General features: G+C 42.6%; 1 protein-coding gene across 5 annotated transcripts; it reads right to left on the bottom strand.

Moving 5' to 3' along the window:
• Positions 1-214: 214 nt before the first annotated feature.
• elavl2 (ELAV like neuron-specific RNA binding protein 2) lies at positions 215-19,103 on the bottom strand. 5 transcript variants are annotated; one of them, XM_061808490.1, is made up of 9 exons: positions 15,852-19,103; positions 15,606-15,728; positions 8,909-8,999; positions 8,439-8,682; positions 7,307-7,410; positions 5,889-6,042; positions 3,900-4,125; positions 3,095-3,133; positions 215-1,853 (listed from the first exon to the last, which is right to left on the bottom strand). In XM_061808490.1, exons 3-9 carry the CDS (start codon positions 8,978-8,980, stop codon positions 1,529-1,531), a joined length of 1,164 nt encoding a protein of 387 aa, XP_061664474.1. In that variant the 5' UTR covers positions 8,981-8,999; positions 15,606-15,728; positions 15,852-19,103; the 3' UTR covers positions 215-1,528. The 5 variants fall into 5 exon arrangements, with proteins under 5 accessions (XP_061664474.1, XP_061664475.1, XP_061664476.1 ...); XM_061808491.1 differs by lacking the exons at positions 15,606-15,728; positions 15,852-19,103 and adding an exon at positions 13,768-13,813; XM_061808492.1 differs by lacking the exons at positions 15,606-15,728; positions 15,852-19,103 and adding an exon at positions 13,236-13,703 and having other exon boundaries at positions 3,939-4,125.
• Positions 19,104-27,837: the final 8,734 nt, after the last annotated feature.

Below are 27,837 nucleotides of genomic sequence, written 5' to 3' on the forward strand. Positions count from 1 at the left end.
TTTATTTATTATTATTTTTTTTTTTTTTAAAAAGACCTCCGGACATACAAATAACCGACAGGATGTGGTGCGGTGGGATGTTTCTAACAACGTACAAACACCCGGAAGGAGTTGATGTCTTACTCTAACCCGTTCGCGGACATTTGACTGTAAAAATGCTAAACAATACATTAGGAATGGTTTCATCAGTTTTAAAATAAAACAGATGCAAGTATTGCCCTTCAAACTTATTTATTGATGTACTCAACAAGGGAAAACTCAATTCCAATGTGTTAAAAAACAAAACAAAACAAAAAAAATAGTACATCCTTCTAATACTGAACACAAAGTTCTTGGGTTCCAATCAAAACACAACTTCACAACTTCCATGAATCATCCTCACGGTCAAAAACAAAAAGGTGACGCGCAAAAAAGGAGGAGAAACAGGTCAAGAGTTGCAAAGATCGAATGCGACGTTGCGCACTGCTGCTCGGGTTTAGTCAGTCGACGCTAGCATCCAATTCTTGATAGCGTTCTCACCGCTACAATGGAAAAAGCCATTCAGAAACCGTTTGACCAATTTCTAGTCATCCGCGCGTCACTAAAACGAATAGATCATCCGTGTGCAAAGTAGACAAGAGTTCAAAAGTGGGGTTTTGTCAGCCTCTGAACGCTTGCGGAATCCACAATGTCGACGTCAAAACAAAACTCGACGAGTTTTTTTTTTTTTTTTTTCCCCTTCAACAAATCCAATAAGTTCAATGCACCGAAAATGCCTCATCTGGCAAACGAACGGGGGTGAATTTCAACTTCCAGAAGTTAAAGGTATCAAACTGAAAACATAATTAGGCCAAATAGCAAGGGGGGGGGGGGGCAAAAGTATTTACTGTGGACTTTTTATACTGTTGTGTAATAAAAAACAACAAAAAAAAAAAAAAAAAACACCTTTTCGATCGTGAGAGTCAGGACGGAGCTCGCAGGTCCGCCACCTCTCCGGCCGGGAAGACCCGTTTCCTACGGCGCCTGGCGTCCTCGCTACTTTTGGGTTCGATGCTTTCGCGAATCAATGTGGGGGGAGGGTGGGGGGCTGCTGAAAGATGGCAGAAGGCCACCGTTTACGCCGCTGCAAACTTTTTTGTAAAGTTCAAAAGCATTACAAGGTATCGTAAGATATTTGTCAAAATATTTTTTTTCTTTTTTTTTTAAGTCATTTATTTTCCAGGTGCAGTAAAAAGTTTCTCCAAATTTTACTTAGAAAAATAGACGCTTTTAAACCCACATCAAAGAGGTTCGGTGCTCTTTGGCAAGGTACTTGCTTTAAGAATGTCTTTTTGTTTTCTTTCATTATACAGTAAGCGCAGACAAAACCAAGATCCGACTATATATATGATAACGTGTGCAATCAAACAGCCGGGGGAACGACGACGGCGAATGAAACTGAACGACGAAAACACGGAACGCCACGAGAGCACACACACACAAAAAAAAAAAAAAAAAAAAAAAAAAAGCCGACGCAACGAAAAGGACGAACGACGGTGGCGCACGCGTTTTAAGCTTTGTGGGTTTTGTTGGTCTTGAACGACACCTGCAGCATGCGGTCGCCCAGGCGGTACCCGTTGAGGCTGCCGATGGCCACGGCCGCCTCCTCGTAGTTGGTCATGGTGACGAAACCGAAGCCTTTGCACTTGTTTGTGCTGAAGTCGCGAATGACCTTCACGTTGGTGACCGCGCCAAACGGGCCGAACATTTGCCACAGGATGCTCTCGTCGGCGTCGGGGGACAGGTTGTACACAAAGATGCACCAGCCGCTGCTGTGGCCCGGGATATTCATGCCGGCTAGACTGGTCACCCCGTCGATGGCCATGGGGGAGAACCTGAAGTGACATACCACAAATAGGGCGCGTTCACCTCAGCTGTGCCCCCCCCCACACGCAAAAACAAATAATGAGCATTAGACATGCGTATTAGGGAAAATAGGAAAAAAAATATCCGCTTATTTTAAAAACGTAGGACGCCATCAAGAGGTTATAAAAAAAATATGCACCTTTAATTCTAATACGCCACCACCACCTCGATGGCACCTTGTGAAAAAGGTGTAGCTAACACATTCATTCAAATGTGACTGCATATTGCATGTACAGTTGTGCTCATAAGATTACATACCCTGGCATAATTTATGATTTTTCTTCTAAAATCCTCTACAGAAAGAGCATCTTGTCGAGCCAGAGCAGTAAAAGTGTCTTCCTTCGCGTCTGCATCACAATTATGCCGTACTACCTACCTACCTACTCGTGGCCAAGGTAAGCACGGCACATAATTGGATTTTCACATTCAGCCATGATCAAACTGTTGCACTGGAGTTATTACTCGAGAACAATTTTCCCGATTAAAATACATCTCAGTGTCACCATTTTGCTTTCAAGTGGTTAGTTCTAAAACATTCATATGGTTTTACAAAGGGCTAAAATGCACACTAACGCAACAACTTTCATTTTATAGCCATACACGCAGAGTGCTACTTTCAACCCAAATGGCAAACTAGGAGAAATAAAAAAATACAAGACATTTTTACAATTTTGAAGAGTTGCGAAAGTCAAAGCGCTGTTGGAAGGTAGCAGAATTTTCAGGCGGTGTCTCACGAGATTAGCCTCGCACGGAACATCCACCGTGACAGGTGCGCTCTCCGCTATCAAGGCGAGAGCTTGCCCAACAAAGACACGGGGGAGGGGGGGGGGGGGGGGGGGGCCTTTGGCATCTATTGTCACTGCGCACAACACGTCTGATGCAAGCGAATTGCAAAGGGGACACTACAGTCCGTAGATCAAAGTTAGCTTACAAGAGCACTTTATAAATAGCTATGTTTCTTTTTTTATATTGCTGAAATTTACGTAGGGGCAGCTAAAAAGCTCTATTTTCATTCCATAATGATATTTCATGTTCAATGTTAAAAATGTAGAAAAAAACCATGACCCATTTTAAAACAGATTTTGGAAGGCCAATAAAACTATTTCAATACATACACTATCAATGGTTAATGTCTGCAATTTTTTTGAAAGAAAAAGCAACGACAGAACTAAAATCCCAAAACTAAAACGATGAAAAAATGTCCACGCACCTTTTCACGCCGTAAGCCATGTTCAGCAGGTTGTCCAGCCTAAAAACAAAAGCCCAGATGAGCGCGTCAGCATCGTTGGCAACATCAACCTAGGTACAGTATTTGCACAGATGGCGGCCAGGCGCATTTGTTTTGTACTTGAGTGCAGATGAAGGGGAAGGCAACATTTCGACAATATTTTCAGAAGGGGGGGGGCGCATTTTGAAACAAATTAGGAACAGCACATTTGAGTAAATTGCATTGGATTACAAAACTGCAAACCCAATCATTAATGTGAAGTACAAATTATTATTTTTTTTTTTTTTAAAAGTGAATGTTATTGAACCTGGATCACAAATTTAACAAAACCCTCACAAAATTAGAGCGATTTTGTAGTGCAACATGATCAACGCTATTTCTCAGGAACTACAGGGTGGATTTTGGCAAAACTTGCCATGCGCAGTCTTCCACAGTAAAGCAGAAATGTGGGATGTTGAAGTTTGGTCCTGATTGGTGATAACCTTGACAAAAATATCCACATCTATTATTTACTTCAAACTCATCAAACCTACACGACAGGGTTAGGGTTATGCTGACTGTTAGTTTACATTTATCTGCATTTTAGCATTGGAGATGTCTCGTAAAGAAACTACAAAACATGCAAAATGTGAATGTCGAGTAAAATTTAACACGACAGTTCGACATCACACAAACGGGATGAGTGCGTGCACGTGAAGGGAAAAAAAAAAAAAAAAAAAAAATTGTGATGACACCTGGTGTGGAATCAAAACGATAATTTCGATATGTTTGGCTGTGCCCCTTTTACCTGAAGCGTTGTGCCTGCTGTGCGAGCGATCCTGGGTACCTTCGATTGGGCGACTGGTACAGCTGGGACAGCAGGGCCTGGTTGGTCTTCTGGCTCGGGTTGTTGGCAAACTTGACTGTGATGGGCTCGGCGGCGCCGGGCGGCTTCTGGCAGTGGAGACCCTTGATGGCCTCCTCTGCCTCCACCCGCCGGTCAAAGCGGATGAATCCCACGCCTCTGGAAAGACCTGCGTGGCAAAAATGATGGTAAGGTCCTCAAATACACGTGCAAAAGGTTTTCCAGAGTTTAAAAAAAAAAAAAAAAAAAATCTCACTAGAAGAACTGCTGTTTTATGCCAACTATTTTGAGAAAATTCATGCCCCTCCAAAAAGTTCACATTATTTTGGATTACTTTACACTTGTAAGAAAATGTGCATAAATACCACCTAAGATACTTTTGGAAAATGTGTATGTAAATTCACTGAAAACTTAAACTCTGCAGGTGCAAATGGCTGATTGTCGAAAAGAGTCACAGACAACCTAAAGCCCCCATATGTCTCATTTCGGTACATTTAACCCCCCCCCACCAAATAAAATATTAGTCATTCCCCCAATTTATTTTTAGAAATGATCAACCAATTTCAGGGAACATTATGCCAACTGAAGATTGAACGTATGAGACAAAAGCAAGGCAAAAAAAGGTTACCGTAATTTCTCAAGTATAATGCGCACCCCCAAAGTTGACCTAAAAAAAAAAAAAATTCAGGAAAACCCTTCCACCAATGCGCACCACCAATTTGCCGCTACCCAAATGCTCAAAATATTGCGAATTATCTGTATTTATATTTTGTTAGGTTTGTAATTGTATCTGTACAACAATCATTAATAATAATCACTGTGCATTTGTTGATATAGCCGTAATAAAAGTTCAGTTTGGGTGTCCACATTACCCTAATGTGTAACAAGACATCGGATATCATATCGAAATGTAAATGTATACCCTTTTTTTTTTTTGACCACTTTATGTACCTCTATACAACTATACAATGTGATTGTATTTTTATCATCCATACCTAAATATAATCCGCTCTAAATTTTTGAAAATATTTTTGGAAAAATTTCCACATTACTTTCGAGAAATTACAGTACATAAATATGTCGTGAAATTCGGAAGGAAGCTTGTCAGCCACAAACATGCCACGAAATACTTCTTGAGGGGGGCCTCGGCATAGCACCTTTCGTGTTGGTACAACTCCACGCAAACTGGTCAAGAACAAGTGTCTGCCACACAACGCGTAGCTGACGGGATACCGAGTTTGGCAAATGCCTCGAAACATTCACGTTGATTAATTTTGAGTCTTCCCACGACAGCGGAAACGCATTTTGTTTCTCGCCACGGAGCAGTTCTCGCTCCAGCGGCAGAAACGCGCCAGGGTCCTTGCTACTTTGCACCCATTTGATATTCTACCCACCCCATGCATATTTATGCACTTCTCGGGTGGAAAATTGCATTTTGGTATCTCGCACCGATACACCCGTGATACATTTTACAGGCCCCTGCTCTGTCATTTTATTCTAACGCTATGGAGGGGAGGGGGAATAAAAAGGGAAAAGTATTTGAGAAAACACAATTAAAGCCTAATGTGAGAATACAGTGAACTCACCTGCTTGTGATTTTTACCCGTGCAACCAAAATGTTGCCTTTTGGGTTGTTAAGACAAGTAAACTTTCATCCTTTCAATCAAACAGCCAAGTGGCTTTTCACAAATTGAGAAAAGACGAGTACTGTACATTTCAACACGAACCAACAGAGGAATTTGCGCAAAAGTGAGGTATTTATTTTCCAATTTGAAAAAAAATAGCAAATTAAAATTGTTTCATGGTTACACTTTAAATTTGATGACTACATTGTCCACAGTGTTATGTACAGTACTTTATGAAATTTTCTACATGTGCCCCAGCACTTAGCCACAACCCTACTAAGGATCACTGCGATAAAACATGACTCACCGGTCACCTGGTCCACCAGAATGCGCGAGGTAATGATGCGGCCGTACTGCGAGAAGAGCTGCTCCAGTTCCATCTGAGTCATGGTCTTCGGCAAGCCGCTGACGTACAAATTTGCATCTCGGATGGAGGCGGAGCTCGGACGCGCATAGGAAACCTACGGGCATGATGCCAATCGCATAAGCGCTGGGGAATTCCCACAAATGGTGCATGGTTGAAAATATTTTTATTAAAGGCCCCTTTCATTCAATTGAGACTGCAGAAATAAGAATATCTGCTGTTGAGAAGGTGAAATGCTGAGGACTCAATTTTAAGTTTAACAAATCTCTCTAGATGACAATCAAAACAAATTGTTTTGGGATCATAGTTTGTGATATATTGAGCGAAAAGGTTGCGAATTTGAGGGGTTTGCTCGAACAAAACCAGCCTTTAGGGCTTCAAACCAAACTGAGTTCTTGTCTCTCTTCAGGTGCAGCATCTTGACTTTTTCTTTGTACAAAAGAAACTTTTCACTGACGTCACGCCGACCACATGTTTGTTTTGGACGGAAAGATTGTGTCGAAATATCATGGCTAAGAAGCGATAGATGTTTACTGTAATAATTTGCCTATGGTTATCGTAGGGGACCGGGGCTTGGCCCGCTCCCACGGGTTGGCAAAAGTGCAGCTAAAGGCTACAGCTAGCAACAGGCACGAGGTTCACGTTATCCACCGCAAACCTGGAAAGCAAAGTTTCACTGCGGGTGCTAGTAGGCATATCGATAGCCCAAAGAACTCCATCAAAATATGTAAAGTATGGAGGATAGCACAGTAAATGAGCTGAATGCCCAGGAAAAGGTAAAGAATGCCCTTTTTCCTGTCTGTTCTTACAACCATGAGCCACACAATGAAATACCATGATGAAAAGGCTGTCAGAGGCTTATAAGCAAGGCAATATTCATAAAAAGATCACTATAACACGCCATTTCTTTTGTAGTTATGCCGTCCAGTGGGCGTGGTCAACAAAACATGTCGCGTGAAAAGTATCTATTCCTTGCCGACTTCATCCACATGCGTATACTTTTAATGAATTTGCTTGCTTTGACCAGTTTACATTTTTTTTCCCCCCCACCATGATTCGTAATAAGAAACGGTGGTGGTGGTCGAGGTGGTCTTAATTGAGAGCCCCCACTTTCACGCACTGCAGTGTTGTCATAGACGCCGTTGCCGAAACCCACTCCACCTAACCCTTTCCCCGCGGGCGGCGCACCGAGTGTGATGACTGCGCCGTCTGATGAATGCTAATGACCGCCACCTCCCGGTAAATGCATACAGGTGCTTTTACAGCGCGAGAAACCATAGAAACAGTTCTGCTCCCTTCCCGGTGACCCACCTTTTCCCCTCCAGCCCGACTTATGAGCGCTAAAAAGATTGAAATCTTACCTTGATGGTCTTGGTCTGAAGTCTCAAGCCATTCAATGTTTTGATGGCTTTTTCCGCATCCTTGGCGTCCACGTAATTCACAAATCCATACCCGAGGCTCTGCCCTGAAAAGAGCCACGTTGTGCGTGCTTACTTATTACGGCACAGTTGAACTGTAAAAGCAGTTATTTGTCGTTTCGCTACATTCACACAAAACGTGACAAATAACCAGACTCTCCCCAGCCCCAATCACTTTATCTTACTTTAGGATTCAACGCAATGTTCTGTATATTAAACTACTACGAACGTCAATAGATGGACATCATACAGCGTATTTATGTTCATTTTCCTATTGGCATCATCCAACCACAACACGTAGCAACGGGAGAGCTTGTTAACAAATAACTTTATATCCAACTGTTGCGTTATTAGTGTAAAAACATTCCCAACTAAACTATATCGCACACGACTACTTGAAAGGTCAAAATGCTCCTCGTTGCGGCGTGGAGAAGGAGGGTGTTGGCACGGATGGCAGTGGAGTACCAGGTACACACGGGTAATTTAATTTTGCACTCTGTTGAATGATTTGCATATCATACTATTCAGATCCGTCGTGCACAGTATATCTAACTCAAGTAATATCGTAGTATTTATATCGGGGTTTTTTTTTTTTCCAATTTTCCTTGTACCCATATGATCAAAACAAAGTATTAATTTTAATTGTTAATTTTCAAAGACTTATTCTGAAGTTAAGCACTTTATTTGAACATGCACTACTTTTTTTTAAAACAGTTTACTTGCTCTTCTTTTGAAGTTCACACCGCTCCTTTTTAGTCGTTGTGCACGTTTAATTTACCAAAGCAGAATTTGTAAAGTCGACAATTCTTTAAAACAAGAGAGCCCAATTTATTTATTTATTTATTTTTAAATGGGATTGAAATTAACTAAGCCTTGCACATGAACATGATCAAATACAACATTTAAAGGTTCAAGTGCATTTGAAGTCCATCCTGAAATTTCGACCTAAGGCCCAACAGCCCAACCCTTTCGGTAGTAGTGTCGCACTTAATGAACAGATTGTGCTCAACGATTCATTTCGCAAACTCCGAGGAAAGGACAGTCCCGGTTTTAACGGCTAAAAAAAAGAGGTTACCTGTTATTTTGTCTCGTACGAGCTTGCAGGATTCGATCTCGCCAATGCTGCCGAACAAGCTCTTGAGCTCCTCCTGGGTCATGTTCTGCGGCAGGTAGTTAACTATCAGGTTGGTCTTGCTGTCCTCCAGGCCGCCCGACTCCACGGGCGAGGAACAGTTGTTGGAGATGGTGGACGGCCCGTTGCTGGTGTTGTTGCAAGTGGGCCCGTTGGACAGCTGCGTTTCCATGGCGGCAATTACTTGCTAAAGGAGAATGAGGAGAGGCCTCAGGTTAGACTGCGGTTAAGACAGACTGTCGCACACACCAGAACCACGTGAAGTCGTGCCAACTACCATCACCGTACCCGCCACCCGATCGGCCCTCAGTTTTTCCCCCCAATCGCACAAACAGCAACCGATAAGTAGAAAATGGAGACAGAAACGCTAACGCTATTGAGCAAGGCAGAGAGAACAAGGAAGCGGCACAAACCCCGGTCCAAGGCTCGGAAGCCCACGAGCCGCTTCTAAGAAGAGAAGCCACATCACACAGTCTGACTGCCATGATAGCGTGTAGGTGCTGTCTGAAATGTGGACACAGAACACTTTAGATCACAACACAGCGCACGCAACATTCGGCGGCGAACGCGCGCCACGGCACAATTGTCTACTCCAACCATCTGTTTGAACACGAGCGACTACTTGCACACAGTCAACTTAAAACGAGTGCTACCACGGTGGCCATCAGCCTATTTATCGACTTCACGCCGCAACATGCCGGCCAAGAGTATTTGGGATGAGGGGCAAGAAGAAAAGGCAAACACGGTCCCTATCTAAGCTCCAATAATTAGTCATTCCCGTGGAGCAGGAAAAAAAACAAAACATTCTAGTATTTGTGTTAAACGCGTTGTACAATGCCCGTCACCATTTCCATGAACTCGTCTATCGCATTTCACACCGGACATTAGCATTAAGCTAGCGGATTTACGTTAAGAAACCCCATCGTTTGCTTTGCTTTTCTTGTGTCAGTTTGATAGTAAACCTAACAAAAAATTGGCTTGAAGTGAAGGAATGCATGATTTTGTCTTCATTGCTTCAGAGATGTTATGATAAGGGTACATTAAAAAGCATCTTTAAATATACTCAAAATTTACAGAAATCAACATTTGGGGACTCTTTCTTCATTGTGCATTTTGAGAATGAAGCTAATGTGTTTGGTTTAAATAGTAACGTTCCAAGAAAATGGTTGAGGGAATAAAAATAAGGTGTTTTTTTTTTTTTTGGGGGGGGGGGTTAGTAATCATTTATAAGTTGTAATTTTGAAGGACAATAAAAATCGTCATTTCACAGGAATATTTACAAGAATACACCAAATGGATACATGAAGTCTGTTTACAAGGAAGGTAAAAAGTCAAACATGTTTGTGAATGAAGTTGCAATATTAAAACATTCACACTTTTGAGGAAAGAATGTCATTAGCAAATTAGACGTTTTAGTCACCAATGAAAATATCAGAAAAACTTACTTTTAAAATGGTGCCATGTGAAATTTAAAAAAAACAGGACAACGTGAAAACCCGCACACATTTAACCCTTTGCCCAGTTATTGTATTATTTGGACTGTTGCTAATACAATAAAGTACAATACAATAAATTTAAACTATATTCAGTAGAGCACAGACATATACCGTCTTATTAGTGTCAAGCCTCTGCTTATTTAAATACATTGTAGTACTAAGCAGATAAAACTGCAGCCAAAGTTAAAATAATTTTTCATGAACATTTATACTACATCGTCATTACTACATTCCAAACTGTTCATTTATTATTCTTATTATTAAACTGTTGTGAGAAAACTAGGTGCAAGAATAAAATTGCTTACAGAGTACAGCCATATTTTTGCAGGAGACCATTGGAGTGCTAAATTTTATGACGAGAAAACGACAACGTGAGCCATGAACAGACGGATACCCCCCTCCCCCTCCCCCAGCTAATGATACGAGCAGTCTGTGGGCTTTTTTGCTTTGACTTCCGAACCAACGTTGAACTCAACTCAGTCTGCAACAAGTTGGCACAGTTAAACCTAAACACTAAGTGCCACTTCCAAAACTGGACGATTGCAGATATTGAACCACAAAATTTGCCTGGATGCTACCGTTATGCTAACACACGATGCGACAGGCAATTGATCTGCAGACAAACGGCGTCGGTCTTAGTGCTTTTGGCAACAGATAGTTGAAGACAAACTGAATCGAAGACAGACAATACTCGGGCCGACATTATGCTCTGCATAGAACGAAAAATTACTGCAGCTTACTGGACAGGTGCATGTGCGTCTATTACACCGTCGCAGCAGGCCAAGGTGTCCCCACCAGAAAGAGCAGCACAATGTCCATTGAATTAGAGGAAAGTGTGGCAAAAAACAGTTTTAATTCAATAAATATTCTATACCATGATCTCATTACTGCATGCTTTTATAAAGTTCAATAAGGTGCTTTTTTTTTTTTTAAATTAAAACCAATAAATAGCATTTAATAATTTCAATAAGTGCGGGTTTTTGTCCATGTGCCCTGCGATTGGCTGGCAACCAGTTCAGGGTGTACTCCGCCTCCTGCGCGTTGACAGCTCGGATAGGCTCCCGCACTCCGGCGACCCTCATGAGGATAAGTGGCTAAGAAAATGGATGCGACGTGTAATCAAAGTGGTTATCTTACGAGAAGATTGGTAAAACTAGGAGAATAAATTGAAAAATGAAGTTACATTAAATGCTTTAGGAACAACAACATTCACCATTAATAAGTATAACATTCAACTGTTTTGTGATATGATTAAACGATCCTTTCCTTTCCCTCGCTTAATTCCACCGCTAGTCCTCTTGGCTCTTGTTTGTAAACAGTTGAGCTCCATAACGGGGCGTTTGCGACAAAGCGGCAAACTCGTTAAAGCGCGACCTCGAGGCAAACAGTGAGCTCGGGGCGCGTGCTGATGCGAGCCAGCACTCCATGCGAGGGAGGCACGAACTCTCCGCCGAGGACGCGATTGACTGAGTGTGCGTGACGAGCTGCCGCACGGCATGTCTGCCCTTGAAAAAGGGGAAGGAGAGAGAGAGAAAGAGCACGAAAAAAAAAAAAAAAAGCCCCACAAGTGACTGTACAAAATAACACCAGGGTGGAGGCAGATATGACACCCTCAGCCAAAAAAAAAAAAAAAAAAATTAAATGACTGCTCATGTAATATTACAACTTTACGCTCATAACATTGCAACAATTGAGAAATTAAGTAGCAAACTCAAAAATGAAAAAGGGATTTTATGGAATGAGTTAAATTACTAAACTTTAGGTTGGCCCTGAATGGGGAACTAAAATATGTTTTTACAACATACAGATTTAAAAAAAAAAAAAAAACAAAAACATATGCAAGTAATTTTTTTTCCTTTGCATGATATAAAGGTCTCATTGGGGCTGGGGGGGGCATTTTAATTCTTGATGGAGTGGGTTCACGGTGATGAATAAAATTTTATTGGAACGTTCAATAAATCATTTAAAATTTGATAAAGTTCTAACAAAAAAAAAAGTTAAAATGCTTAAAACAAAAAACAAAAAAAAAAAAAAAAAAAAAAAAAAAGCTCAATACACTCCTAAACATTTTTGTGCCCTTTCTCGAACGCTCTATGATGCCAAAAGATTATGGTAAAATTCTACCCAAATAAAGTAGAAGTACAGTCATTGGTGGAAGGAAGTTGGGGAGGAGCCAAGTTAAGACCACAGTTGCTGCAGAAAGTCTTGGCCACAAGTGCAACTGAGGGTGCATTTGGAAATCCATTTAGCTGCAGGCCATTTCATTTTGAGTACCGGAAAAGAAGTTTTAAGATCGCAGTTTTAAACATCACCACGTGAGGGGAAAAATTAAATTAGCATGCAGCTGGAAGATTTGTCTTTCCACTTTGTCGGCTGTGTTTTACAGATAACGCCACTACATCAAGTGTTTGACTATTTCTACTTGAATTAAAAAAAAATAAAAATAAAAAACGCAAGACAGACAACGCAACGACCGAACATTGTTGTCCATCAGCGCCCAGTGGGCACCTTCCAGCAACATGACATCCATTCCAAAACCGAATGACGGCCAAAAAAAAAAAAAAAAAAAAAAAAAAAAAAAAAAAGCATTGATAAAAATACAAGGCAAAATTCAGCCAGAATGAAAACGCAACGTTAGGTACAACGTATAAAAAATATATATACATATCGTGCAAAAGGCTCATTGGCTAAACTGAACAAAAGGTGGGGAGCAGCCAACTTAATTGCCGAACTTGCAGCACCTGTGCAACCCCCTCCCCATACGAAAAACCGTAAAAACCCACGATCCCAATTCACGTCCTCGACTTTTAATTGCATCGAAACTATTTTCTTTATTGCAAGAAATGGATTGGGCGTGTTAAAAATTAGCAACATAAATGACCGTTTTCAACTAGCCTGGGATTTCTTTTCCACTCCGGGTACATTCCGGAACTTGCCCACTACAGTAACTTTTTTTTTTTTTTTTGCTCTCCCCCAGCCCCATTTCAAGAAAGTTCCTTGCAAGTGTGCAGTTCGAATAAAATTAAGCGGTCAAAATGTATATTTTCGTGTACAGTTTTGCACATGCAGTCCACATAGCGCGAAGCCCGATGCTTTTCTCGATTACATTTGCGACGATTAAGCTCCCTTGCTAGTTAGCCATGCTGCGCAAGTTCAAACTCGACATAGCGTTGAACTCCGCCGATTTTTTTTCCAAACCCCCCCCCCTGCAATTGCTCGGTGATAACACGCAATGGAATCTTACCTTTTAAGCGCTGGCGCAACTTTTGGTGTTAAAAGGGTGCTCGCGAGATACTTTGCGGCACTCTTGGTGTTGAGTAGGTGGGCAATGGTGGAGGGGTCGCGGCAGGGCAAAGCCGACTAATTAAGACTTCGTCCAATCAGCGGGCGCGGACCTTCGAACCGCCAACTATCACAATGACTTGATTGGCCGCAGGTGCTCGCGTGATTCCGAGGGAGAACATGGCGAGAAAACGTCACGAAAACTGATATCAAATTATGTCATTGTTAAAATAATACAAATGAGTTACTGAAACAAATTGCTGGCGGAAGGGGGAGAGTTTGAATACTCCTAATTTTTTTTTTTTAAAAAAAAAAAGAAGGTTGGCCTTCTATACGAGTGAATACGGTGACACGCAAAATGCATCCACGGAGACGTTTAAGGGTATTAAAACAGCAAATTGCGCGGACGATAGGTGACCACCAACTGATTTGGAACATTCTCACGTTCTCCGCATCCTTCTAAGGGAACATTTAGTCCATTTGCGAGCTCTTACGCAATACATTACATCCACCCATCCTTCTTCTCGGTTCGTTGCCGCCAGAAGGACCTTGAACGCATCACGCGGCGTTCACATGCAAACGGACGATCCGCCGTTCCAAGACAGCCACAAGACAGCGTGCAAAACAAACAAACAAAAAAAAACAAACAAAAAAAAAACCATCTTACCGTTTTTATAAATGAAAGCTACGGACGTCCAAATAAGTAGCCAATGATGTTCACTTTTTTTTTTTTAAAGTTCAAACATAAAAGACAAACAACGTAAAATGATTAGGGGGGTTAAATAAAACATTTATTAAATCAAAAGACACAAATGACTTCCTTGTTGGAACAAAAGGAGAAGGGGTCGGGAGGGAAGAGGCGAATGTGGGGATGGGGGGGGTGGAATTAAAAAAAATGAATCAAATTAACTTAAAAAAAAAAAAAAAAAAAAAAAAAAAAAGGAAAAACCCTTTGGCTTGTGCCTGCTTCGCGCTTTTACGGGTGGGCCGCACAATCGGGCGACATCACCGAGTGCCGAGCGGCGCACGGAGGAGCTCGTCTTTAAACGGAACATAGTCCTGCCGGCGAGTATAAATATGAGAGCCGGATCACAGCCCGCTCTCGCTCTCTCTCTCTTTCTCTCTTTCTTTCTTTCTTTCTCTCCCCTCCATTCAACGTACACGCGCACTGGACGCGGAAGTATACGCTCCCATCCAGCCGTACGCACAAACGCAAAGGAGGCTCTCCGCGGATTGGCTCGGCGGACGTTCGCGAGACGCCATTGGCCGCCGCTGCTGTCGCTCATCGAGGTGGGCGTTCCTTACTGGGTGCTGGGTATCCCCCCCCCCCCCCCCCGGAACACTTCATACACATTCGACCCCCGAATGTGAATGCACAGATCTTTTTTTTTTTAATTATTTTATTTTTTACATGATAGGGTTGAATACTTGAACTTGTTTTATGAGATTTTTTTCTTTTCTTTTGAAACTTTGCTTATTGAATTGTGTTTAGGTTCACTGCATTTTTTTCAATGTACCGTTTAGTTTATTTGAACCTGGATTAAGTTTACTTATTTTTATCATCATTTCACTGAACTTGCTTCATTATATTTTAATTATTTTTCTTAATTTGGAGTTGCTTGATGCTCAAAATATATTTTTTTTTAATTTCACCTCCCCTCCTTTTTTATTTGAGAAAATAGCGATCTTTTTTTTTTTTTTAGACCATTTCCAAAAGAGTCCTCATCGGCACATTATACAAGACAACGTTCACATCACACTTAAATAAATAAAAACAACTCACATCTGAATAAAACACATACATTAAAATAACAACCCAAATTCAGTTATTCTCATTTTAGTTTGATATTGAAAAAAGCAAAACAATTATTCAATTAGAAATTCACGCATCAAGTGTCCTATTTTAAGGTGGGGAGGAAAAAAGAGGTGGGGCAAGGGATCTGAAAAGGTCATGAGCAAATTTTACGTTTTAATGAAGTAAAGAAGTAATTGAAGACAAGTTTAAGTCCCACTACTCCGGGAGTTAGTCATGCTCACAAATATCAATTTCGATAGCACACACCCAAATTTTCAAGTGAGTCAACAGAAATTTTTACGTCCATTTTCCATGGCGACTAGGCAATAGTGCATTTCCAAACATTGCGTCTGAAAGATCAGACCGATTGGTTTTTCCCCAAAACCGCCATCTCAAGTCGATCTGAAGGAACAAAAGATAAAAGTATGAGATTTCACTCACTTCCTCTTCCTATCAGAATCGGCTTTCTAGGCCAAGTGTGTACGGTAGATGGTGCTGATGGTGCGTGCGGAGGAGGTGGTTGACCCGGAGCCTCACCTGCTGTATTCCCGCCCGTCAGGAAGTTGGAGATCCGCTGGCAGCTGAGGGAGAGGAGTTCAGGGGATGATGGTGTTGGAATGGAATTAGCATCATTAGCCTAGCCTAGCTTGGCTGCTTCTCCTATTGGATAATACAAAGCAAGAGCATCAGTTTTAAGCTAACATTGTTTTGCATCAGTTCTAAGGTAACACTGCGTTGATCTCAAGTATTCTCGAATGAAAGTTTGCCCCACCTCCCATTCACCTGTAAAGAGTGCCAAACACTTCCTGCTATGGGCGTGGCCAGCAGCATGACGTCTTCAAGGCACAGCTCCGGTGAAGCAAATATGACATACTTTCCGTTAGCGCGTCACAATTGGCTAGTTGAAACAAACTGAATATTTTATGTTGCTATTGCTTTGTCATACTCAGAGAGGCAAGCAAACTAATGCATAAACACACACACACACACACACACACATTCAGAACCCATCGGCTCTTGACACATCTCAAGGTGTAGCTGACCTTGCACGTCAGAGGCACGTAATTGTGATTTATTATGCATTAGCCCAATCAAGGGTCGGCCGGGACGTGGTTGGAACCAAACGTCCCGAGCTGACGTTTTCTCTCGCATCAACCTGAATACTTCCTAGGGTTTTTTTTTTTTTGGGCAAAGAGTGAAGGGCAAATGTTTTTACGTTCGGGTCAAACAAAACAAGTAATGGTCCCATTAATTATTCAGTGGTGGCAGTTTGCAGAAATCATGACAGAGTCAATTGAATCCTATTAAAATTTGGCAGGTTTTGGGACAGTACTTGAGAAATTGATGTCTGCCAACAATGGCGACCTGAGGAAGTTAAGTCAATTTGTTTCAACGATGGATTTTAAAGTTATTGAAACGTACAACTGCCACCAAACCTCTGACTCTTAAAGGTCCACTGTCATGAAAGGCAAGATTTTTAGTATGTTACTCGTGAAAAAACGGCAGCCGGTATGGACACATGCTTTTTTCACCACAAAATATGACTTTGACGTATAGGGCTTTTTGTAGCTCCTGCCATGAAAATCCTCTCGAGGGTTTTGTTTTTGACAAGAAGCAGGAAGTGACGTACAGGGCAGTAGCGCCCTCTAGCGGTCTTGTCTGTTTATACTAGTTTTACTGGCTGGAAGGTAGCTCGTTGTTCCTTCGCGTTAGCCAAAATGCCGGCTCGTTGTATTGCTGGATAATGCTCGAACGCTCGGGAGGACGGATTCGCTATTCAGACTTTTCCAGAAGAGCCGGTTCGTCGTGAAAACTGTAATGCACAGGTGCAAAGGACGAGAGCTTTGTGGGTTAAAATGACACGTAGGTGTGTATACAGCTACTAAAAAAACCAAAAACAATAATTGGGGGTGCCGCCTCGGAAGTGGATCGGACAGACAGGCAGATTGGCTATGATCCGCATATCATCTAAATATGGCTCGAAACAATAGGGTAGTATTGCCCCGGCCACTTCACTCGGTTGCGAGATGTTCTCTTCTTCGAAAAGAGCTTCCGGGTCAGAAGGGGCGTGTCCCATAGTAGGGGCCGCAGCGTGGTTTCAATGGCGACCATTTATGTGTCCGTCACAACGTGCGAGACGAGGAGAAAATACCATTTCAATTTTCCGCCGGGGAATATAACAAGCGGCCTCGAGGATAATCTCCCCTATCGTTTTTTTTTTTTTTTTTTTTTTTTTGCGACTGGAGCCCGGCGTGCGATTACAGAGAGGACTCAATTAACGTAGGCCCAGTGGGACACTTCAATCACGGAGACAAACATTCCCCGACATCGCTTTCGTGACCTGTAACTAATGGCCCATCTTAGCCGCCATTGATTGAGTTTAACGAGTTGGGGCCTCGCCGAGATTCGCCTGAAACTCAAGAAGTGGAATTTTTTTGAGTGAGTTGTTAAAGAAATGACATTTTTGGAGCTGCAAAACTGAGAACGACGTAGTCCTCAATAGCGGAGGTACGGCGTCAAATTGTTTGGCGCGGTTGAAACGGGAATGGATGACGGCCATCGGCATCAGTCGCCCGCTATATAAAAACGTGATGGCCGTTGTTCGCGTCTGTAGTTATCCAGCCCAACCTCAACGTGAAGTTCACTAGCTAGCTCCCCCTACACCCGGAAAATGCATTTTACCTTCTGTTTGTCCACTGATGTGGCCGCCTTAGAGGGTTCTCCGTCTCAAGCGTCCCGCCGTGTTCCATGATCGGAAAGATGTTAGACGACGGAGCGTCCAATTTTTCCAGGTGGCATTTGATAGAACTGTTTGATTTGAAGCCTTTCAAATTTGGCAAGGTCGTTTCAGATTTACAAAACATTCACCTTCACTTGAAAGGGACTTGAGCAAATATTGGACAAAGATGTGACTTTCCTCCCATCCTTTATGACCTTTACAAACAATGTTGTGATATTGAATCAGACTGTCGCCGCCGATTTAAATCTACTCGGAGATGCCAGATTTTTGTGAAGAAAATACAAAATGCGAGACCTGAGCTGCTTTCCACTGTTCTGCTACAGTCAAGTAGGTCAAAGCAACAAGCTTGACTGATTCCCCCACTGTACTGAGCTTTCACCTGTTTGACATAAATTCACCGCACACGTGCGCTTTGGAAATTCAGCCCGAACCCTGCACAAAAGATCGAACATCTCCCATCTCCTCTTTATCCCTTAACCCACCCGAACCTAAACATCCCTCCTACCCTCAACGAAAATGTGATCCGATCACTTAAATCCTCAACCTTAAAGGAGAAATCCAGAGCTTTGCATGGACAGTGTATCCAATAGTTTAAATAATAAATAATATGTACCCTATTTTGACAATGTGATGGTAAATCCTCTCTCATTTCATCGTGTTTTGAGAAGATTTTTGCCGACAATTACGGATTTCCAGGGGCACTGCCATTTTCGCGAGTCACATGATGTCCGTGAGCGTACGTGACGTGTACTGTGCCGTTCCCAACGCTCGATTACATGGGACACCACAATGCCCGGCGCTGATTTCTCGGATTTATCCTCATCTGATGAAGAAATGGCAGTATTGGTTGATCGGGGAGACGGAGGAAAACTTCCATACAGATTCGAACCTGTGGCTGTAATTAATGTTAAATATTCGGATGGTTCTTCCGACGAGCGAGCTCCGGTGGCGGGGCGCGAGCCGAGCTTCCAGGCGGCGGAGGCCGTTAGCCTCGGACGCCGAAGCTAGGCCAAAGGCCTCCGCCACCACCGAAGTACCTCCACATGGCACTTTCAAGAGAAATTGTAATATCACATGAAACATACCTGTCATTCCTTTCGGGAAAAAGACGCAGATTCTCCCGAGACTGGCATCTCAAACTTTCCCTTTCGCGGATCACGCGGCGGCGGCCTCGTGAGCGCTTTGCCTTTCAGCGCCATGCAGTCGGGGATCGTCGGAGGCGTAGATTGGATCGGTGTTTGGCTTTGTTCGGGCGGCCGCCTCGCCGCTTTCTCGCAGTGTATACGGCGTGGCTTTCCATGCAGTTCCGTGAGGACACGGCCAACGCGACCCGCTTAGGTCGATCGGAAGGTGCGTAATCCTGGGACGAGAAAACGAGAAAAGATGATTAGCCCGAGATTTGGTGAGTTTTGCCAGGCTAATTTGAGCACAGGACTCGTGATCGTTCTACAACACAACCTTTTTGTCATGTCGCCACTGATTTATTTTCCAGCTGGGGAAAAACATGAGTAAGAACATGGTAGAAACAACATTTAATTATTCAACGTCTGGGCAGCAAATACTGCCCCGCCCAAAAAACAAAAAAAACAAAAAAGATGGAGCCATAGACAAAAAAAAAAAAAGGACCTATAAAAGCTGTCTAGACAAAACATTGTTCGTCACGCCTGACTTGATGCATCAGCTGTCATCGTATTGTGAGTTTCTTAACACAAAAAAAACCATTTTTTTTTTTACCCAATAGCTATCCATTTTCTGAGCATCTTATCCCCACAAGGGTCACGGGAGTGCTGAAGTCTATCCCAGCTATCATCGGGCAGGAGGGGGATCCCACCCTGAATTGCAGTTTTTTTTTTTTACCCAATACCAATAACTGATACTCTAACTTAAAATGTAACAACACAATGCATTGCAAATACTATTTTGGATCACAAAAACATGTGCCAAGATTAGATATGATATTTGAATATGAATATTTGATGCAGGTATATTTCTGGTACTTTAATGGGTAACAATTTATTTTGTGAGCATGTATTTTGTATTGATTCTATACTGTAAAAATACAAGTCTGTTATATCAGTATGCATACTGGTATTATATGACTGTAACTGAAAATGTAGATATAGTAATCCAATATATGACAAAAAAAAATGCTGCAGGTCACAGGTGTCAAACTCAAGGCCCGGGGGCCAGATCTGGCCCGTCACATGATTTTATGTGGCCCGTGAAATCTAGAGCGTCAGTTTTCATGATTCTTGTAAAAATCTGTACCAGAATTTCAAATTGTCATGTCTCATAAATGACAAAGTTGAGCTACTACAAGTATTTTTGTGTTACCAAACGTGAAACGTTGAAAAAACACATTACCCTTGATTCCCGATTCCAAAACGAGTTCATAAATTGATGAGGTAAATATGGTGGGTTGACTAAATATTTTTGTTTCACAGTCACGACAGCCCTCTGAGGGAAACTGGAACAACAATGTGGCCCGCGAGGAAAATGAGTTTGACACCCCCTGCTGTAGGTAATGGATAACAGCGCGATTTGCCGTCATATCAAAAAAAAAAAATTGCGATGGGAGCGGGTGATATCACTATACTCTATAAGGATACTGCATCAAATACCATGCTGCCAGGAACAGGATAGCGTGAGCTACGCAAGGAAAATTTTAGTGGCTCAGGCTGCTGCAGTGCGCAGGAACAGGCGCTCTCTCTCTCTCTCTCTCTCTCTCTCTTTCTCTCGCTCCAGATGGCGGCAAGAAAGTCAATACCGGCTCTTGTCGCAGCCACTAAAACAACTGGCGCTCATCCCACTAGCAAACAGACGCTCCCAGAGGAGCCAAAACATCTGTGCAGGAGTCAACCCCACCAAAAAAAACAATAAAAAAAAAAAAAACTGTGCTGGATTTAAAAAAAAAAACAAAATAAAGACGAAACAACAACTCAGGAGAAAATCAATTCCACAGCTCGCTGTGGCATAAATGGCAGACACGCATGCCCTCCAGATGAGAGATCCTTCACTGCATCCCTGACACTTGGCAATTCCAAAGCGCCCACGTCCCACTTTGGAGTAATTAGTCAGGCCCGGCGAACGTTTGGACGGGCGAACGCCACCCGCAGGTCACAGCGGCTCGGCGCAAGGGCGTCTGGTGGCGCTGAAGGAGAGCGGTGGGGGCTCTCCGCTCAAGTCTGTGATTCACACACGTGGGCTTGGATTGAAGTGGAGTAACGGAGCGGAGGTTCACCGCACTGACACCCCCCCCCCCCCCCCACAACATCTACTATAAAACGCCGCAGCGTCGTGGGAACCAGACGGCGACCGTGAAAACCACAACGCTATATCGCTGATGCAAGTTTAACCGGTTCCGTCACCACGCTCTCAACTCAAAGCACGATCAAAACAAAGACGCGACTAATTCCTTCACCACCGGGAGGCAGTATTCTACATTCATGCGGACACAAAGGAAGAAGAAAATACTAGTACTGCTTTCAGTGGCTCAATCTGACACCCGTGAGTATTCGTATATTACCCGCAAGTTGACCGTTAGCATCTAAAGGCACTTTGCATTGTTGTTTTTTTTTTTTTAGAATTACGATAAGACGCCTTCTTTCCAAAGGGAAAACTTTCATGTTTGAAACAAACATCGTGCAAAGCTCTTCATTTTACACTTAGTGCGATTGACAAGAAAGCTGATTTGCAGTAGTCAGAGCGCCTCACCCTCTTTATCTCCCCCCTCTAGCTGCTTTATCATGGCGGTGAGTAAGCCCCCCCCCCCACCACCACCACCCAACTCCTCTGGGAGGCCCCCTGATCTACAGTGCACATCCTGAAGAATTAATGACTCCTAATGTACCAGTTAATGCAGGAAAGGCGGAACATCCATCATAACTGACAATTTAATGGCGCTTTCACAGACGGGATGCTCGCATCTCCCCGATATTCCTCCTTCCACATCCGGACTGCATCCTTACCGGAACCTAACGATGCTGCCGCCCGTCATTTTTTTTTTTTTTTTTTTTTTTCCGCTGTGTGCCGCTTTAATATTGTCCATTTCATATAACCTTTGGCAACAAGGCGCACGGCACGGCAAGTCGCGACCGGTCTTTGCTCCCTTTGTCCAACATCAAGTGACACGGCACGTGCGACGACAGCTACTTTTGAGCTCGCGTCGTCCAGGGCAAACCTAACGTCGACGGCAGCATTTTTCAAACCGTCCCTGGGATGTGACATTCCTTGATGTCACTCTCAGTATGTCAAAACTCTGACCTCGAAGAGCAAAGCAAAGCAAAATTATTTGTATAGCGCACTTCATACACGAGGTAACTCAATGTGCTTTACGTGATTACAGGCATTTGAAATCAAAGCGATAAAACATTTTAAACGGGATAAAAATAATAAAAAAGACAATATTGGTAACTTATTCCATTTGTGTGCAGCATAATAGCTAAATTCTGCTTCGCCATGTTTGCTTTGGACTCTGCGCTCACCTATTTGACCGCAGTCAGTCGATCTCAGACCTCTACTGGGTTTGTATTCAGGACCCAAATCATTTCGTCATTTATACCCCAGTAGCAGAACTTTCAAATCTGTTCTAAAGCTGACTGGAAGCCAGTGCAAGGATTTTAGGATTGGCGTTATATGCTCTGACCGCTTTTGTTTTGGTCAGAACGCGAGTTGCAGCCGTTGAATACCCTTTTTTGGGAGTCCAGTCAGAACACCATCGCAATAGTCAAGTCTAGTTGAGATAAAAGCATGGATGAGCTTTTCCGGGTCTGCTTGGCGCACACAAGACTTCACTCTAGAAATGTTCTTCAGATGGGAGAAGGCAGTTTTTGTGATTGATTTGCTATCATATGATTGTTGAAAGTCAGGTCGGAATCAATCAGAACGCCAAGGTTTCGGAATTGGTCTTTGGTTTTTAAAGACAGAGAGTCCAGGTGTTAAGTGGAGCGGACGGAAATATGTTTGCGGGGAAATTGCTTGTTTTTACAGGACAACACAAAAGTAGCACACAAGAAGGATGAGACAACTTAACCGGAGCCACAACCCCTTCCGCCTAACGCCAACCGCGTTAATTCAATATTCACCCGGCCACAAATATAACAATCTGAATCAAATAATTCCCCTCGGAACAGCGGCGCATTTGGCATCACGGCTTCACGGTCTCGGATTATACCACAGAACTATGTTTTAACTTTTGTTAAAAACAAATTAGTTGAATTGTTCGACGAAGTATTTGCGGATCGCGAGGTCGAGGGCAATTTCCGTATCGCTTTATCTCTGTGGCATTTCCACTACTTGATATTACTCGCAAGCGTGCGCGTGCATCTTAATCATCCACCGCTTTTTGCTGAAAATAGAATTTTAAGCCAGTTGAAGTGACACTCCTCCCGTATAGTCGGGCCGGATGGAATTTGGGCTGGCAGCGCCCCGGATTAAAAGCGAGTTCTTCGCATAATACCTGGCAAGACGCACTCTGTTGCCGGCGCGTGGAAGCCCGTGTCGCCTTTAAAGGCGCCTTTTAATTCCGCGGCAAGAATATCAGCAATATTTAACGGGAAATGTCACAGAATGTCAAGTCAGAAAATGTCACCGGGGAAGGATGAAGGGTGACCTGAAAGCTTTCTTTTAAGATTAAATAAATATGACCTGGTGGGATTGTAAAGGCAGCCCACCCTCACTCCTACCCCACCACCCTACCCATTTACGGACAAGGGACAGATGAATTAACTTCATTATTGCAATAATCACCAACGATATTTAGATACTGATTTGAATGAGTTGATAAAAATCTTATGATTGGTTCTACTTATTTCTTCCGTCTGTATCGCGAGAGATGGCAATATGATATTGATCTTTTATCGCACCCCTAAATTCCAGATTGGTTGATATCGGCGGTGGAGTGACCGCTTCCGTATCCTAAGTAAAATGTCTGACCTCACACGTTAAATATTCAACCTCACATTTTGGTTTTGTGGTTGTTGCCGACGAAGCCGCCGTCGACTGCCCCCCCCCGCAAAGGGATGCAAATGATGAATTTGTCAAATCGACTGTGATGAATTTGGTGCTATCTGGAAGACGAATGGCGCCGTCAAAACAAACAATTCTCTTTAGGTGTGCTTCAATGCACAAAACATGAGTTGCTTGACTAGCAATGTTTTTTTTTTTAAACTATTTCCATTTTCTATTGAATTTGACTCGATTCAATTATTTCGCTGTAGGTTAAAAAAAACATTTTTCAATCTTCATAAAGTCATAAGTTTTTTAGTAAGTTACAAAAATACAAAACTAGCTAAAATATTTGACAAATATTGATGACAACTAGAAAAAAATAGTTAATAATACAAGGGCAAAAATATAAAATGATTTTTAAAAAAATATTAGAAATGGATAGTATAAAAATTACAAAAAGAGGAAAAAGTGACAACATACAATCAGGAAATAATATTAAGCAAAATTGAAAAATAAATACAAAAATATTAAAATATTCTGACGTAGAAAAATTATATTAAAACAAAATACAGAAAGATCAGCTCGCTACACTGGGACACAAACAAAATAGGCCAAAAATAGAAAAAAAATGAGAACATAATATGGGAAAAACAAAACAACTCAACAATATTAAACGATTACTCCTTCTAATAAAAATAGTATTTTAAAATCCAAAATAAACATAATTAGATGAAAAATGCCCAAAGGACAAAAAATAAAAATAAAAAAATAGCGCCACTGTAACGTGCCTGACTGACAAACATCACCTGCCACATATTGTACAAAAACAAACAAATGTGTGATTGGCGTGAGGTGGTGTGTGTGTGTGTTTGTGTGTGTTGGGGGGTTAGGCGTTGGGTGGGGGGGAATAGCAATTTCCTCCTTTGTCCCCACCACTGCAAGGCCTATATTGGACACAGCATCCTGACACGGAGGAGATTGGTGGCCAGGGCGCTGAATTTTTCATGAGGAGGGAAAGGTTAGATAAGAGCCTCCCACACGCTGGAGATTGTGTGCACGCACAGATGTGCTTTTGTGAGCCCGGAAAGTTCAAGGAAAAACACGTCCCGTTGCGAAAGTGACCCCCGGCGTTGAAAGATTAGTCAGAGATTGCGCGTTTACGGGTCGGCGTTCTGGATCCATAGCGCAACTGCCAAAAGTCATTGTTAGCCGCAGCCGTCGCATTGGGTGCGGACCGTTTGCGTCGACGCGACAACGGCGTCCTTCGACCCCCCCCCCCGCGCTGATGGCTGCTTGTCTAAGCGCTTTTCATACACAAATCAATTCTGCATTTTCGCTGCGAGATCCATGAAAAATTGATGGGGCCGCAGCAGCGTGGACGGCATTCAAAAGGGATCGTTTTTGTATTTTTTTTTATTTGGAGTGACTCGACTTCAGAGTTTTCAAACTCTTTGCCGCTCCCGGCTGACGTTTCCTGTTAAACTAAAGACCAAACGAAGATGTTTGCACCTTGTGCGTTTAAAGTTACCACATACAGTAACTTTGCTGGCAGAATGCTAACAGATAAAGGGAAAGGCCATAGACAGGCTAACAAAGATCACATTAACCAACAGGTATTTGAACACAAAAATGCAGCAAGACATGTAGACAGACAATGTAAAAATACCTCTGCCTGTATTTTTTTTTTTACATAGTTATTCTTTCCAAAGTACAACTAATATTACAGGATATGTCAACATCAGAAATTTAGCAGTATGTTATATTGATATTACAATAAAAGCTATTGTTATTTGTCATGATTTAGTGTCAATACAGCAACATCAAAATGAGAAGACAGCATATCGATAAGGCTCAAAACACCCAAAAATTAACCAAAGCAACAGAAGTATGGCAATAATAACTTCATCTTTCTAGATATAGTACTGAAACGGCAATATCGGAACATATTAAAAAAAAAAAATAAATAAAAAAAAAAAATATATATATATATCTCAGTGGAGATAGTGATTGCCGGCAATGAAAATTGAAAGCAAACCGTCTGGAGGGGTGAATCCATCTTTAGGAAGGAGGACCGGGTCCAGATTGAGGGGGTTCGCGAGCAGGTCGTAAAGCCCGTGCCGGCCGTGTGGCGTATTGAACGGATATTAACCTCAGAACCTGCACCTCACATGCACATTTTTGTATCGTTATTATGCATGAAGATTAAAAAAAAAAGGACAGAAAATTAATGAAAGGACGGATGATAAAATGAATATGCGCCGGGTACTTTGCCAATTTTCATTTATCGCAGGTGGTTCTAGAACGTAACCGCGATAAAGGAGGGCCGACGGAATTTCTCCGGTGCGCCGTCACTTTGACCTTGACGTATTGACACCGCGATAAGAATTACGACATACTGGATGCAACTGAAGCAAAGCGTGGAATGAAGATAAAAGCAAAATGACTTCAATCTGAAATCCATAATGCTGAAGACTGCGAAAATGTGACAGCGAGTGAAGGCGAGGCACTTTTTTTTCTTTCCTTCTTCTTCTTCCCTTTCATGCTGCATCAGGAAGATTTTCCTCCGAGTGGAAATGATCCACTTACGCCCCATCAAGGCACGAGGCACGAGAGCAAGGTGTCAGATTGGATCCGTTTTGCTGTAATGCATCAGAACATCTATCGCTATCTGCCTTTGTACGCTTTATCTACCCGGCAAATTGACGGCGGCGAGATTCCAGAGCCAAATGTACGCGGCGCTCGGGGGAAGAACATGGATATTAATTTCTGGATGGATACATAAGCGTCAAAATGTCTTGATTATGTGGAGGGAGGACAGCGGTTTTCCTCTCCTTCTAAACGACGACATATCGGTGATGATTCATAATGCGATTGTGGTATCGTGTCCTATAGCTTTTTACTTCGCTTTGGGGGTAAAACGATCCATTGCGATCTTGGGAACTACTTCCTAATTTTACTTCGGTGCATTTCTGATGCGACCACACTCATACTTGTGAGTGGGAGATAATCCGTCATGATCGGCATATTTTGTCCGACCTGTTTTAACTTTGCCAAGTTTCCAATGTTCATGTATTGATCATATCCCCGGCCATTTTTGTGCGTGAGCTTGAAGCGAGGAGAGGAGAAAACGCGCCACATTTTCACACGGACCACTTGAAAGTCAAAGAGGTCAGAATGCAGAACCTCATTGAGAGAAACGTTAGGATTGCGCTCAAATCCGTAGTTGGACATTTTGGTGTTATATTGCCCAGGAGTTTTTCCCAACATGAGCCCCCCCCCCCCCCCCCAAGTTTGACTCGCGCGTTATTTTTTTCTTCCCTCAATGCACCTGCTTCCTGTTCTATCGGGTCACGTCGGGGCGTGTTGCGTCAACTTCGAGGAAGGATGAAATGCCAAAGAGCTTCCTGACCGTGCCCGCTTGCTTTACGTCCCCCCCCCAGGCTCAAATGCACCGGCCGAGAGAACACACATTAACCTTTGGAGGATTCTTTTATAATGTTGTTCCCCCCCCCCCCCCCCCCCCACTCTCAAGAAAATAGGGCATCTGCTTCTATTGATTTTTCTTCGCTTCCGACGGGAGTTTTGAAGACTGATTCCTATGTTCGGAATCCCTGCTTTGCGGATTTTCAAGTGATTTTTTTTTTTTTTTTCATTTTCATATTTGACAATACAATTTGGAGTTGCTCACCGTCAATGCGGGGAATCACGGTGTAGTCACAATGAATCCGGTCCCATTGTTAAAAATACATTCACTGCCATTGACGGCTTTAGAAGTCAAATATACATGTTAACTGGTATAGTGGGCATAAAGTGGGATAAATTAAAAAAAAATTTCCGAGGGGGAGGACCTCGCACTTTGACCTATGACACCACATCGTTCATTTACAGCACTCATTTGCACTTTTAACGACGACTCTGTCCTCACCTCACGTCGGCTTATTTCCTAGACATTAACTTTTAGTGCGGAATAGCTTGCTTGTGACACCACACTCAGTCTGCCTTTATGGTTGTTCATAAACATTGGCCGAAAATGCACATTACAATTTTTAAAAAAATACAGACAAAAAGAAAAAAACAAGA

Source organism: Syngnathoides biaculeatus, chromosome 21 (genome assembly GCF_019802595.1).
Source record: "Syngnathoides biaculeatus isolate LvHL_M chromosome 21, ASM1980259v1, whole genome shotgun sequence".
NCBI classification, from domain to species: Eukaryota; Metazoa; Chordata; class Actinopteri; order Syngnathiformes; family Syngnathidae; genus Syngnathoides; species Syngnathoides biaculeatus.